This window comes from Gracilinanus agilis, chromosome 2 (genome assembly GCF_016433145.1).
Source record: "Gracilinanus agilis isolate LMUSP501 chromosome 2, AgileGrace, whole genome shotgun sequence".
NCBI lineage: Eukaryota > Metazoa > Chordata > Mammalia > Didelphimorphia > Didelphidae > Gracilinanus > Gracilinanus agilis.
The window spans coordinates 15,624,457-15,640,138 of NC_058131.1; the positions used below are offsets into that span (position 1 = coordinate 15,624,457).

At 44.1% G+C, this 15,682-nt stretch overlaps 1 protein-coding gene across 1 annotated transcript in view; it reads right to left on the reverse strand.

The window, feature by feature from the left end:
- Window positions 1–13,899, reverse strand: part of PPP2R2A (protein phosphatase 2 regulatory subunit Balpha) — a 74,225-nt gene extending 60,326 nt beyond the window's left edge. Inside the window, exons 1-2 of the mRNA XM_044663014.1 lie at window positions 13,863–13,899; window positions 13,157–13,231 (exon numbers count right to left, since the gene is read on the reverse strand). Of these exons, the coding sequence (XP_044518949.1) occupies window positions 13,157–13,231; window positions 13,863–13,899 (112 nt within the window). The remainder of the gene's footprint in view (window positions 1–13,156; window positions 13,232–13,862) is intronic.
- Between the last annotated feature and the right edge of the window lie 1,783 nt (window positions 13,900–15,682).

A 15,682-nucleotide genomic window follows, 5' to 3' on the forward strand; every position in this document is an offset into this window, starting at 1 on the left:
CCCCGCCCCCCCAGATCTCCACCTTGCAGCCAAGTACAAGGAACACAAAACATACTCATCACGTCCAGTCATGGGTCTCCCAAAAGCTCAACTAGCTTCCAATGGCACTGAGACTTTTGGGACACGAGTCCACTGACAGCTCTGACAAGGGCAGGCCTCCTGCTCAGGCCTCTGAAGCGCAGCTCAAAGTCACACATTTTCTTCTGATTCTTCTCGGCTCCGGATGCTCTCCCAGCCCTTTAACCTCCCTCCCAGCAGAACGCCTGGAAAGCTCCCTGCCAGCAGGGAGGAGGGCCGGCCTTGCACCTACTCTATCCATAAATGCTTTACATCTAAAAACTCCAGAGTGAGTTTGCTTTTAAAACATACATTAACTAGGAAAACAGGTCTTTGGAAGGAGAAGAATGGCAACACCTCCACAGGAATCCACTGGGCTCTGGTTAAAGGAGGATTTAATCCAGTAAACAGGCGGAGCCAGCAGCTGCTCACTGAAGGGCTAAAAGGCCCCTAAAGGTTGCCATTCCTTCGCTTCCCGGACACTCTGCGGCCCTCCATGTCCATTTGGCCCGTCCCCTTCAGCTCCTTTAAAGCGCTTTCCCCAGACCACCTTGGAAGGCAGGGGCTGCCATGACCCTTGTTGGGCAGACGAGGACACGGAGGCAGGCGAGGCAAGTATCTGAGCAGGGTGTGAACTCGGCCCTCCCTGACCACAGAGGTAACCCATCTCTGGCACCATCTCTACCTTCCCAGCCAAAAAAAGTACCCCCAAACCGTATTCTGCCCTAAAATCCCTCTCTTCAAATGAATGGTTGACTCGGGTTGTTCAGGTTGCCTCCTATTCCTGTGGGCCTTTCCAACTGCCTCCAAACAGCAGAGGTGGAAAGTCATTTCAGTCTGTTACAATTTTTTAAAAATAGAAGCAAAAAGGGGGCAGCTGGGTGGTTCAGTGAGAGCCAGGCCTGGAAACAGGAGGTCCTGGGTTCAAATCTGACCTCAAACACTTCCTAGCTGTGTGACCCTGGGCAAGTCACTCGCCTAGCCCTTACTGCTCTTCTGCCTTGTAACCATTATACAGTATTGGTTCTAAGGGAGAAGGTAGGGTTAAAAAAAAAAAAAAGAAAAGAAAAAAGAAACATCCCCCCCAATCCCTTACTGTGACTATAATAGCTTAAAAGAAAGAGCAAAATATAGTCAGCGACACTTTGTGGTCATGTTGTCTCCTAGCACAATCCAGCCATGTCCTTAGAGTGAATCTTGATTCTTACTCATCAAAACCAATTAATCAAACCTCCAAATCCAAGGAAGCTTCTGGGTGGGTGCTAAAAGTTCTACCCTAAACATACAAATCCTATCAGCACAAGGAAGAAAAAAGAAGTGAGGGCGGGCCGGGAAACAGGGCACATTACAGTCTCACACCATATACCTTCTTCTCAATATTCAATTACGAGTCTCTGATGTCCAAAGCAAAGCTCCGGTGCACTGGTAAAGAAACCAATTTGGGGGGCCAGCCAGGTAGCTCAGTGGATTGAGAGCCAGGCCTAGAGGAGGTCCTGGGTGCCAATCCAACCTCAGAAACTCCCATGCTGGGTGACCCTGGGCAAGTCACTTCACCCCCATTGCTTAGCCCTAGACACTCTTCTGTCTCAGAATTCACACACAGTATTGATTCTAAAATGGAAGCGAAAGGTTAAAAAGAAAAACAGTAAAGAAACCAACTTGATCTTTTCTTAACCTTTCAATTCAGACAGGCAAGAAGCATTAAATGTGCAAATTACTGGGGTGGGGAAGGACTGCTAGGTGCTGGGGGCTCCAAGAAGCTGCTACAGAAAGTAGAAGAGCCTTGGGGAGTGATTCTAAAAAGCCGAATCCCAGAGGGAATCCCAGAGGGTATTAGAAGATGGAACTTCTAGAAGATGGAGAGGGGAGGAAGAGGAGGTAGAGACAAAAAGTTCCAAGAACTAAGCCCAGACCCAGAACCTCCAAGGTCAATCCCTCCATTGGTTCTCATTTACAAAGCTGTGACAGTCCCAGACTGGGAGGAGACCCGAGCCTAATCCTGGTTCTGACTTCACGGTCAAGAATATCTCGCTTCACATTCCAGCTTCCCTCCTTAGTCCTCTCCTGAGCTTTCCAGATCCCCTGAGCTCACAGTAATCTCAGATTCCTGAGGGTGGCAGTGATTTTGTCCAAAATGGATTCACAAGATCATTTCTTTCTAACTGTGGGAGGCACTAAGCAGCAGCCACCAAGATATGCTGAAAAGAAATGAAGGGAAGGTGAGAGGAACGACAATAAACTAACAAAATATGTTATAGGAAAAGACAATTATAACTAGAGAATTTCCTCCTGCCTATCCTATCTCTCCATGTTTAAGTAGAGCTGAGGCTTCTGAATAAATCCTTAAAAACTTTTTTTTTTCTAAGCCCAAGACTAGTTCTTTTCTTGATTACATAAGGCTTGAACACTCAGTAAAAGTGTGTTGGGGAGATATAAGGGACTGGCATCGGTCATCACCCCTCCCCCCAGTCTCCTCTGGCCAAAGCACCCCACTAGAGCATTCCTGGAACTGAGGAGGGCTCCCCTGGGCACGCCCAGCGAAGCATGAATCTTTGATCCTGTGAAGGCACAAGAGCTGCCTGTATCAAAGAGGACTGGCCACTGAGCTGGAAAAACATCCACACTGACTTCAGAGCCAGTAAAATCCTTCCCTCCCCTTTCTCTCCAGAATTTCAGGGTACACCTCCGGTGGGCAGCCAATCTGTGCTCACTGGATGAACAAAAGTCAGCCTTTCAGAGCCCTGAGTGCCCGGGAGCCAACACTGATTCTGAGACGGATGATTCCAGCATGGAGACGTGACTGGTGAGTTGGAGACTCACTGGTGGCTCTGCTGTGGGAGGAGAATGAATGGCCCAGGCTTGCTAGGAGACTTGGACCTTTAAAATGATGGAGATGGAGACAGGAGGTGAAGCTGAAACCGCTTTTTAGAAGTTCCACATAATATTTTCTGTTTTAAGTTTTAAGTAGCAACCTCCAAGAAAAGTCTGATAGATATCAGAGGTTACTAATTCAGGTCTTGGTCCATATTCATCTATAATTTTTTTGCGTTTTAGCTATTTTGTGTGTGCATGGAAAAATAGCTTTTCTAAACTTGATTCACAGGGTTAATTGAGTATTTTAGGAAATTCTCTTTTGAGAAGACCCTGGATATGAGCTAGACAAAGAGAATACCATGCTCTCCCAGGGCTGAACTGAGGTCCAGTATGCACATGCCTAGAGCGGTGAGGGCAAACCTATGACACGTGTGTCAGCACTGACACGCATAGCCATTTTAAATGGCACACGGCCCCATGCGGCCACATACAGAGAAGTATGGGGCCACGTGCTGAGGATGAAACATTTGCTCTAGTGTAGTGTAGACACTCTGTGCACTATAGATGACAATGCTACCTATTTACCTATTTTGGTTTATTAAATACAGTTATGTATTACAATTATGCATTTTTGTTATTTAAACTATAAATATCACGAAATTATGTTTTTTTTCTTGAAGTGACACACCACCCAAGTTATGCTTGTTTTTTTTGTTTTTGTTTTTTTAATTTTTAAACCCTTAACTTCTGTGTGTATTGACTTATAGGTGGAAGATTGGTAAGGGTAGGCAATGGGGGTCAAGTGACTTGCCCAGGGTCACACAGCTGGGAAGTGTCTGAGGCCGGATTTGAACCTAGGACCTCCTGTCTCTAGGCCTGGCTCTCAATCCACTGAGCTACCCAGTTGCCCCTTTGTTTTTTTGGTGAATTTTGACACACCGAGCTCAAAAGATTGCCCATCATTGGCCTAGAGGTAAGGACCATTAATGAGAGAGAAAGAGGACTCCTAGTCCCTTAGGGTCCATGTCATATATTGTTCCCTGTCTAAAATTCCTAAATTTGTCATTAATTTGATTGCTCCAAAATGATTTGTCTTTAACATGCCCCTTAGTAGCTCCCCAAAGGAAAAGAATATCTTTATAAAACATTTCTGACCAGGTTAATGATAGTTATTACTTATTTCACTGTTGTGAACAAATTAGAAAAATAAAAGCTTACAACTGAATTAACTTTTGGACACACTGGAGGTTTTGCTAATACAGCAAATATCTGTTAAAAACCCTAAAGGAAAAGCTTGGAAAACTGGTATTTTATTCTCTTTCAAAACTAAGTTAAACAGAGAGTGTGGGTGTAAGATGATTATACACTTGTTAAAGGGTTATTTATTGTTCCATTTGTTTGTACACAAAGTTAGATATTTCTCTTCTAGGTTTTGCACACAGAATGCCTGAGAGAGGGAGTACACCCTCCAGAGCTAGGTATTTTCACAATACTGCCAACCATTACTATACTATCAGAAGAAAAACTCCCCATGTCGTCAAAGTACCCAGCTTTTTAACAGGGCTCACTTGAGAACTCTCATTAAAGAAGTGTTGGAATTTACAATCCCACCCCAATGGGCTTTCTGAAATAATGAATAATTTTTGGCAAGATATACATATAAATCAAGAAGTCAATTAAAAAAAAAAGTCAATGAAAGGCAATGTCATGGACCCCCTGGATAGTGTTTGGTAAAATCCATGGACCTCTGCTCCAAAGACTGTTTTAAAATACTTAAAATAAAATATACAGGATTACAAAAGAAACCAATCATACTGAAAGTTATAAAAAATTAATTATTAAAATAACAAATCCACAAATTTCAGGTTAATAATACCTTTTTTATAGTGTTAGAAGAGAGCTTAAAGGTCTTGTACATTTCACAGTTAATCTTGCAGATCAAGAACCAGCCTGGAAGAGGAAAGGAAAGCACTGGTTCAAGGTCACACAGAAGAGCCCCTCCAGTACACTTCGCAGGACACCCTGGGTTCTCTCAAGAGAAAAAGGAAGAACGCTAAGTTCTTAGTAATAGTTCAGGCCCTCCTACCCTTCCGGTGATAGATTTCTTTTCTTTAAATAGGTGTTTAGGGGAATGCCTCATGTCCTCTAGGACAATCCTGGTGATTGTGAACAGCCACGACTGTTTTAATGCAACTGCAAAGGCAAACAAGGCAGGAATTCAAGCACTCCAGAAGCCCAATAGGACTGAACCCCCAAAGAGGTGAATGGCTCTCCTCCACCAGCTATTTTTCTTTTCTTGGCCCCCAGCTCCAGAAGGGGCCAGCGGGGGTACTTTCTTTCTTTAAAGGGTTGCAGATCAAGGCATGGACTTGATGGCCAAAAGGGACAAAAATTAAGTGCCACCGATAAAGCACCAGGTCTGGAGACAGGAAGATGCATGTTCAAATCTGACCTGACACTTCCTAGCAGTGTGACCCTGAGCAAGTCACTTTGCCCTGTCTGCCTCAGTTTCCTCATCCATCAAATGAGCTGGAGAAGAAAATGGCAAACCACCACTCCGGGATCTTTGCCAAGAACACCCCAAATTGAGGTTCCAGAGAATGGGGATAGAGCTGAAAATGACTGTACCACAATCCTACTCCAATTCCCCTTCACCCAATCCTTTTTCCAGTCTCTCTTCCACACAGCTACCAAAGGGACATTCCTAAAGCACAGCTGACTCTGCCTCCGTCCTGCCCACGTGCTCCAGGAGCTCCACCTGCCTCCTCTGCTTGACCCTTTTACCACTGGCTCCCTTCACAGCAAGCTGGGCCTGCTGCTGCTGCTGCTCCTCTCTGGCCATCTATCTCTGCCCAGAGCTGCCCACAGGCCGGACAGCACAAGCCTCTGCTCCTGAGGGTGGGTTCACAACCCCCAAATGCTCCTGGCCCCTCCCCAACCCACTACTCAGGACCTTCTTTCTGTTCTCTCCAACAGAATGCACGTTCCCCGTGGACAAGGCCTGGTCTGGACTGAACAAATGCTTGTTAATTAACTGATTCCTCACTGACTAAACTACCATATTCAGGGGTGAAATCCAGGCTTCTGCCCTGGGCCTTGTGAGGCCATTATTTCTAATCCCCGATTCTGTTAGAACGGAAAGTTTGTCAAACTCAAGGATGGAACGCTGGATGAGACGGCCAGAAAGATCTCAGTAAGCCAGAACAGCAAAATGGATCCTGAGACAACGTCCAGATTCCCACCCAGAGCATCTACTGTCTCTACTGGGCGTGCAGAGCCAAGCACCCAGGCAGGTCGGCCTGGCAACAAGATGAAAAGAGTGGGCCTTTCTGGAAGTGGGGGGACAGGAAGAGAGAAAGCACACCCTCCCCACCCCCCCAGAATCAAGATGACCTCTACCTCCCAACTTCAGAGAAGTGGTTCAGATTTTTTTTAACCCTCACTTTGTCTTAGTAACAATTCTAAGACAGAAGGGCAAGGATAGGAGTCAAGTGACTTGCCAAGGGTCACACAGCTAACAAGTAGCTGAGGCCAAATTTGAACCCAGGTCCCTGACTCCAGGCAGGGCATTCTAGCACGGCGCCCCACCCCCACCCTTGAAAGTAAAACACCAACTTTCTTCCTTCCCTGCCTCTCCTCAGCCTCACTCCTTTAATTTGATATATGAGTGATCAACGCTTGCTGACTGGGATAACTGACTGTGAAAAGCCAAAGTCAGTCTGCAGTCCTCACAACAAGAAGATGCAGACCCCCCCACCCCTCCACATTCAATCCCAGTTCACTGCAGAACCTCTATGGACCCAAGCTCTTCCTCTATACAGAGAATGACATCTGATTGCTGTCTAAGGTGCCTTTCATTCTATTCTATTTCTCATCTCTTTGAGATGATGGCTTTTCAGTTGAGTTCAGAATCCTAAAGGTTATTCCCTTCCTCAACTTCACCAGATAGAAGAGCTTAAAGCAGATCTAATATGGGTCCTAAAAGCACAGTGCGGAGTTACTGATATCAGATTCTAAGCCTCACATTACTTGCTTGAATAAAAATTAGAGAAACAAACTCTCTGAAGGCCCTGGCTCTGACCGTCCGACCCTTTCCCTCATGTGTGTCCATCCTGGCACGTCCTAAGAGTGCTGACAGTACAGCACAAAGCAGGAATGACCAGGCAGGTCCAGTGAGTGAAGTACCCAAAGAACCTACAGGAGAATACAGCTGAATGATACAATGCAGAAAACCCACAAAAATCTCGTTACAGACCAAAATAAGATGGTGAAAATCTCCCAAGGAGGTGTTCTGTGACTCTTTGGTAAGCAAATCATCCGGACCCTCAATCTCTACATTCCTCTAGACAGGCCCAACTTTTAGCCACAGCACTGATGCTACCAACACAATTCTTACCACTGCTAAGCAGGAAGCAATTCTATTTAGATAACACCAGTCAATTAACAGCCTAGCTTTAAAAAAAAGTATGGTGGATAAATTGGACTATTGATTATTAAGTGACTGAGCAGTCCTTGTTCCAAAATAGATTTAGAACTGGAAGAGACCTCAGAAGCCCATCTAGTAAAAGCCCCTAATTTTACAGATGAGGAAATGAAGGCCCCAAGAGATAAGTGACTTCCCTCCTTGGGATCACACAGATGAAAACTCATGCCCTTTCTTTACAAATCTATTCCCCTTTCCACATTATCATGTTGTCTTCTAAATAATAAGTGGCACCAATAAAGAATTTAACGTTGTAAAGAGGTGCCTATACTTCAGCTCAGCTATTACAACATTTTACAGATGAGAAAAATGAAATTGAGAGTTTAAGTGGTAGAATCTGAACCCAGGTCTTCCTGACCCTATGTCCAGGGTAGCTTTTAAAAAAGAATCAACTGTAATAAATAATCAAAAAATGGATCTGCCTTTTCTTTTGCAGTTCATTTACAGATAAAACAGAAAAACAATAATTAGGTTAAGAACTCTTGCCAACTGAAGCCATTCAACAACCCAAGATGCAGTTACTTTCAAAAGTCAACTGGTTTGGACAAAACTTGATAAATTAGAAAAAAGACCAACTAAACCTGTAATTCAGTGTGCCATCTTGAAGCAAAATAGTATACGATCTGCTCTGTGGGCATACTCTTCTAACACTTTCCCAAAGCCCAATGAAAATGATGACAGAAAAGTATTCCACATATTCATTCTTTTCAAAAGAAAATGAGTGTATCTGTAAAGTTCACAAGATGTTAAACACACACACACAAACACACACACACACACACACACACACACCCCAACACCCTTATGGAAATTATTCAACTACGAGCAAGCACAATTATAGACAAATAACCTGTCGTTTTTACTTCACAAACGCTAATAATGGTAGTGTCAAGAGACAGAACAAACATCTTCACCACATTATACTTTACTGTGTAGTTGGGTTCTGGGAGACATGATCTGATATGCGATATATCTAAATCCATAGGCTGGTCGAGTTCCATTTTATTTTCTTTTAAACTCATCTTTCAATAAAACAAATAACTTGAAATACTATTTATGGAGCAACTTAAAAAAAATAATAAATTAGCTCACTCTCACTTGATACCTTCAAATTCTACCCAAAACAATAGGGAAACAAGATTTCATCTACTGAAGAGATAAATGTAACTGCATTTATTATAAAATTATAAATATTATAACTAGAAAATGACAAGATTCATCTAATGGATTACATACCCTAAGTAGATAGGAAATTCCAGGTAGAAAAGAAGAAAACTATGTTGACTGTCAAAAGTATGATATTAAGTAAGAATTGGAGGTATTAAAAAAAAGAATTAATTTTAAATATAGTTTACAGGCAAAATCCTTCAACTCCTTACACAGGCAAAATCCAATGAACAAATGAGAACTTTGTACTTAAAGAGGAGATAAAAGGAGAAACTACTGGTGACTAAAACAAGTTACCACTCATTTTTTTTAATTGAAAAACCCTTACCTTCTACTTTAAAATTGATTTTTAAAAATGTGTGTGTGTGTGTGTGTGTGTGTGTGTGTTCCAAGGCAGAAGAGTAGAAATGGCTAGGCAATGGGGGTTAAATGACTCACCCAGGGTCACCAAGCTAAGAAGTGTCTGAGGTCAAATTCCCATAAATCGTTTTTTAAACAATAAATCAGAACATTGTTATCCTCAAACACTGACCTTGGGGGTAAATGTCCAGGCCCTAATTCCCCCTTGTTAGGCTGTGACTCTCCCTTCTTTGTTACAAACTTTTCCTGTAAAGGATTCGTGTAGTTCCTAGAATCCATCACCAAGGATTCATTAAGCCCCTATTTGGAGCCAAGCCCTGTATTAGGCACATGGGAAAGGTGTGAGAGAAGGATTCCACAGCTCAGACTTGCAGCTCCCAGAAGCCCTTCTGTCTAGTTTGTCCCAGCTCCAACACAACCGACAAGTGGCCAGACAGCTTGGGCTTCAAAGGCCTTCCTTGGGGCCAGCCACCACCTGGGGTGGCCTAGTCCACTCTGGGAGGCTCAAATGTTACAAAGCGCTTCCTGAGGCTAGTCCCTTCCTCCAACAAGGCTGTCCCGTCCCTCCTCTCTCCATGTCCCCGCCTCGGGTGCTGCAGAGACTTGGCTTGCCCCGACACTCACAGGCCTTGACTATGGCGAATGCCCTCCACAAACATCAACCCAGAGTCCTTGGGGTCCTGGCCCAGTCAAGCGCCGGGAGAAAGACTACAAAGAAGCAAGTCCTGCCCTGGAACACATGGGAGGGGGAGGGGGGGAACACGGACGCGGCACACTCGATACTCTGAGAACACAGCAGTCCGTGCAGTGAGTGAGAACAGATTTTACTAAACATGTCCTAGCTCCGTCTTGGACTCCCCCTGACTTCTGGGAAGCTTTGTCCCCTGGGTTTCTGCCATCTCTCACAAGCTCTTTCATTTATTTATTTATTTGCTCGTTTGGGGGCCCTCACCTTCCATCTCAGAATCAAGACGAAAATTAGCTCCAAGGCAGAAGAGCACTATGGGGTAGGCAATGGGGATTAAGTGACTTGGCCAGAGTCACCCAGCTAGGAAGAGTCTGAGGACGTATTTGAACCCCGGACCTTCCCTCTTCAGGCCTGTTTATCTATCTACTGAGCCCCCCTGGCTTCTGGCTACTGCCACTGTGGCGGCACTCCTCAGCGCTTCCCCTGGGATTCCCAAACCAGGCCCCCATCACCACGTGCCTCAGGCGCATCTCAAAGTAAAACTCTGGCCTCTTCCAAAGTCCCCAGGCCTGCACCAATCTCGAGGGCTCTGGAAGCAGACCTGAAATCCTGCTGAGCAGCAAAGGCCCTTCCCAGCCCTCTCACACTTTGGTTCCCCCTTCACACACTCCATGCCTTTGCGCTGGCTGTTCCCCTATGTCCGAAGTGCTGTCCCTGCTCCTCTCCTCCAATCATGCTGTATTTATCTGGTAATTGGGTTTATTCTTCGCATACCCTCTGCCCCATTATAATCCCTGATCTGAGAGATGCTTGGACAGTGCCTGACTCTGGAAAGCCTGGGTAGAAAACAAACCAGGCGCCAGAATCTGCCCTCAAGGAGTTTCTGCTCTAACTTGGAAAGCTATCTCCTGGGGAAACTGAAAGAGGCTGGGAAAATGGTGAGAATGGGTATAAAGAAATGGCTAGGAAAGCCCTGATTGGAAGCCCTGGGTTAGCGGAGCTCTGAGGAGGAGGCAAGGGAGAGCATTTCAGGCTGTCACCAAAGTCTTGTATCAGACCTGGCGGTAATAGGGAGCCCTGCGGTAATAGGGAGCCGCTGGAGTCTTGTGAGGCAGGAGTGACACACTAAAGAATTGTTTCAATGACCAACAGTTGTTTGAACCAGCATAGAAGTATCCAATTGTCATTCATTTTAAGGTTGTCAAAAAATATCCTCCCCTTTCCTAAAAAAAAAACAACAAACAATATTCTGAAGACAAACTGCACTAAGAGACTAAAGAGGCTCAATGAAAGCTGAGTATATCCCCAGACTTCAATACAGCAAAAATTTTACGTGCTTTGAGTTTGGAACTATGTGAGAAATGAGGTTATTGTGAGAGTCTACCAAGAAAGGGACAGGCATGCTTATTATATTATAGTGTTTTGGAAAGCTAGTCTTCTGTAAAACTTGTTCTATATAAGTTCTACATAAATGAAAATTATTATTTGGTATTAGAGGTGAAGATTTTCTCCTCCAACCTCCTCATTTAAGTCAGGAGGAAACTTGAAGCTCACTCAAGGTTACAAAGCAAATGGCAGAATCAAAATGATGGCCTTTTTACTTATTCTCATATGCAGTATTGACCCAATTTTAAACTTAACTAGTAGCTGGCACCTCCACATATTACTAACAAAACCTTGACTCCTAGAAGGTTAGTTAAAAAAGAATTAGAACCGAGTTTTAACATAAGGAGCAAAGTATGAGAAATATGACCTTGCTTCAATCTGTTGGTAAATTCTTTTGGCATAAGGGACACTGCCCACCCAGTATGTAAATGACCTCTTCAAAAAATGCAGCCCCTTAAAATAGATCATTAAAAACCTGACAAACTACTTAATTGGAAAAAATGTTGAGTGAAAATGAGGCAAAATCCTTAGGCACAAAAATAACCCAGCAGACAAAATTACCTACAATATAGAACAGCATCCATTTGAAAAATAAGAAAAACAAGAAGTATTTTATTCTTAAAGTATTAGAACAAGTCATTATGATATGACTTTCTAAATATCCATTTGTTCTCAGTTCTCACAATTTAAATGTTAAAAAAAACTTATATAAATACACACGTATCATATTTAGCTCAAATTCAAGTGAACGCCACAAATTCATTTGGTGACCTGTTATAATAGTCCCATCCATCCCATCTCTCCACCCTCCAACGACCCATTCATATTGTCTTCCTTACATCTAGATCAAACCTGTCTTCTAATAACAGGCTACTAACTTGCCAAATAAAGCCCAAAAGCCTTAATCTGGTCCCAACGGACTTCCACAAATGAACCATCACTCCCCTCACAGCCCCAACTCACTCACAGAAGGGGACGTTTCCAGGACAATCCTTCCCTTCCCAAGCTCAGAGCTTTCACCCAAGTTGCTAAGACCCACCTCTCTCATGAAAGCTCCTGAGATGGCAAAGCCCACTTCAAAGCATAAGTACTCTAAGTTTAACCTGGTGCCAATAATATATATGCCAGCTGGCTTCCCCGAAAGAAAAATCCATTTCATGATCAGGACTCCACCTAAGCCTGGCCAGTCACATCATTAATTCATGCTCCACTGATACAACTTGATAAGAAAAGAGCCATGGCTGGCTCAACACAAATCTGTGACAACTGGGAAGAACCTTATGCAAGTATAAATCCTCTGGAGGAAGGTCCATTAATGCCCTCTTTCTATATGAAAGCAGCACAGAGGAGTAGAAAATGACTCAGGCTAAACACAAAAGGGTTGCCAATTTCTTGCACTTCATTAAAAATAATTAGATTCAAATGAGAGAATTTTTAAAGATGTGAATTCATACACAAACCACTTTCTAGATACCATTAAATTGAAGACATCAAAATTAGAGCTTCTGGTCACATGATAAATAATAAAGATCTTTCTACTTTCCAGTGACAAATGAAAACCTTGAGCTTTTAAAAGTTTACTTTTAAGAATCATGTTGGACAGCAATATGAAAAGTGAACTTCAAAAACAAGTTGAAAAGTCAGCAATATCTACATTTTCTTGTAATGAGAGAAGAAAAAACTTACTAGGGAAAAAAAAGCCTAACTGCCAGTCAAACTTCAAAAGGCCAGCTTTCACATTAGTCTAAGCTAAAACCTTCAAGATGAGTACAATGTATCATGAAGAAAAGCAGGCAGCAAAATGCTTAGAGAGCACCAAACCATGCTGCAGAGCTCCCAAGCTCAAACGGCAAAAAAAGGCAAGACAAGGCAAAAGACCTTTCTTCAGTCGTTGCTGATTTCTCTGCCTGTTTTCCCCGTTGATCCTCACATTAAGACATGACTTGTCTGGAACCAAGGATGCAAGTGGAAGGAAGGCTGAGAATGAAGTCCCTCCCCCATGGCAGAGAGAGCAGCGCTGTTTTGAGGGATGGGATCTGAGTTTTCCATCCCCATCCAGACAGTCTCTGAAACCAACCAAGGGGCTCACAACCAAAGCTTTACTAGCCATCATGTGTAAGAAAATATTTAGGGAATCAAAATTTAACAGACTCCAGTTTAGTTAATAGTCAACTTCTTCCATTATTCAAAAGTATTCTTACCTTCTGCTACATCATCATCGACTGCCCCTTTCACCTGAGAAAAACACCACTGAATATCATTTCCTCCTCCAGCTCCTAAAAGGAAAAACAATTCCCATTAACATCATGTCCGAGTTTTGTTCACTTTCCCCCCCTGTGAACAGGGAGTTGGTGTCCAAGATTAGCACTGCAGCACTAGCAAGGCTGTCCACAGAAACTCAGTCCCCAAATCTCCAACTTGGAGAAAGTTGATAGAATATCTTTAGCAAGTTTTTCTACTGCTATGAGCAGCTCTAAACTGAATCTCTATCAAGAAAAAAAAAATAACAGTAATAAGCAACTCCAGTTACTTTACAAAGAAAAATTTGTTGAGAATAAGTTACAGTTTGTTAAAAAAAAGTTCTTGACCTAGTCTGTGCTTGAGTCCTTGAGAAAGTACATTACTTAAAAAAAAAAAAAAAACAATAATATAAGAAGCCATGACTTCCAAGTTCTTTTCTAGTGAAATTTAGTTTTTTTTAAGAGTATGGACTCATTGACTGATCACTAGTATTGCACTTTTGTTCAAAACTTTTCATTAGTCTATCCTTCCTCTCCAAAAACAATGTTAACCTTACACAGTTAAGAAAAATCCAAAAGTAGTGCAAAAAGTGAAACCATTTTAGAAGTTTCTTTTTTAAATCTGTGCAAAGACAACACTGTGTTCGCGTTAATAAACTAAAACTACCATGAAACACTGAACGAATCGACAACTTCAGGAACATTCCTGGCCCCGTGAAAGATGGTGATTCATTTGAACCTTGCTACCAACAACTGCCCCCCCCTCCACCAAAAACACCACCCATTTTCCTACATTTATTGCCAGCCAATCTCTCGTTCATTACATACAGGAAAAGAAATTGAAATGAATGCTGCTAAAGAGGCTGTCAAAAGGAAGTTTCTTTCTTCCTTCACCCCACCCTCGGAATCCAAAGGGCCCAGCGACAGATGTAATTTACCATCTTGTGCAACAGTTTTAATTTTACTAGATCAACAAGGCCAAAAAGCAACGTGCTTTTAATGAAGTCACAAGTTTAATCCAACACATTAAAAAATAGAAAATAAGAGGCTGAAGTGCAAAAATCCATCTGGATTTTAAGATAAAGCATTAGTTCAGGCTGTGATGTTTCTCTCTTTCACCTTTCTATAGATGGAAACACAGTGAAGAAAATTTGTGGAGAGTGAGGGTAACAACCATATTAAATGGTCTGATTCCAGACTCTTTTAAGCAAAGGAAATCTTTCAGATCCAGGAAATTTATTGAGGAAAAATTAATTTACCCCGGCTCTCCTCTCATTCTTTGTCAACAAAACACCTTCCCTACAAGTATGTCCTCCTGTTCCTCCTATGTCTGTCTATAAAGTCTCTCATTTTTCCAGTCCAGGTTAAGAATAGATTGGAATCAAAGGCAGCTCAGTTCCCTTCCAACTCTTCAGACCATGGTTCTCTCTTCCTAGGGTGCTTCCCAGTTAACTACCCAAGGACCAGTTCAGTCTGCGGACCTCCTCCCTCAAGGGCCCGGGGAAAGGCCTTCCTTTCTAGCAGAGGCAATTCCCTTTGCATCCCCTTGTCACACAGTTGTTGTCCCATTAAACTGCCTGGGTCCCCAAAGCTTCATCTACATAACGAGCTTGAGCAGATGGATTGCCGGTGCTTGGGAAGTTTGGTGGGCCTCAGTTTCCTCCTCTTTCAAGCAGCCTGGCCGGCATGACCTCCTGAGCCCTCTGCGGCTCCCAATCTGGGCTCCTCAGGAAGTTCTCTGGACAACAAGGGGGCTGGAGCTCTTGGGCCTCCCCAGGCTCCTCGGTGCCTGTCTGGGCCTCCTTTTTCTTTCTCAAAGGGAAGGTGTTTGAGTAACATGGCCTCTTAGGGCCCTTCCAGCTTGAAGCTTGCGATCCTCCGGAATCGTGGGGGGCCCAAGTTTCTGGCTCTGCAAAAAGGAGGTATCCTCCCTCCACACGATTGAGTTCTTATCAAAGCATTTACCGAGCACCTCCGGTGTGGCTGTCACAAGCCGCCCCTGCATCCCAGTCCCCAGAGCTCCCAGTCAGACTGGGAAACCCCCAGTCCTAGGGCTAGACCCAAGGCCCTGGGGCACCCAATGGGCTTCTGACCTCCGGGGGAGCCGGAAAGCCCAGCCCCTGGGGAAGCTTGGGGGCTGCCTCCTCCCCTCTCAGATGAATGGTGTCCTGGGTCTCAAGCCCGAACACATGCTCGTGAGGACGTACTGGGGTCTCAGTTTCCTGCTCCGTAAAATGGTCCGCGCCCTCTAGTCTATGGAGGCCGCTGAGGACGGGAGGGGGGGGAGGGGAACAGGAGGCCGGGCAGCCCCCCACGCCCATTCGGGTTTCAGACCGGGGCCCCGCGTGTCTTGCTCCTTTTCCTCTTCCTCCCGGCGCTGCGGCGAGCGCAAGACAGGGCTGCGGCACTGGGGGGGTGGGGGTGGGGTCAGCACACCCCAGGGGGTCCCCTTCCCCCATTTCTCCCCTCCCCCCGGCCGGGTGGGGG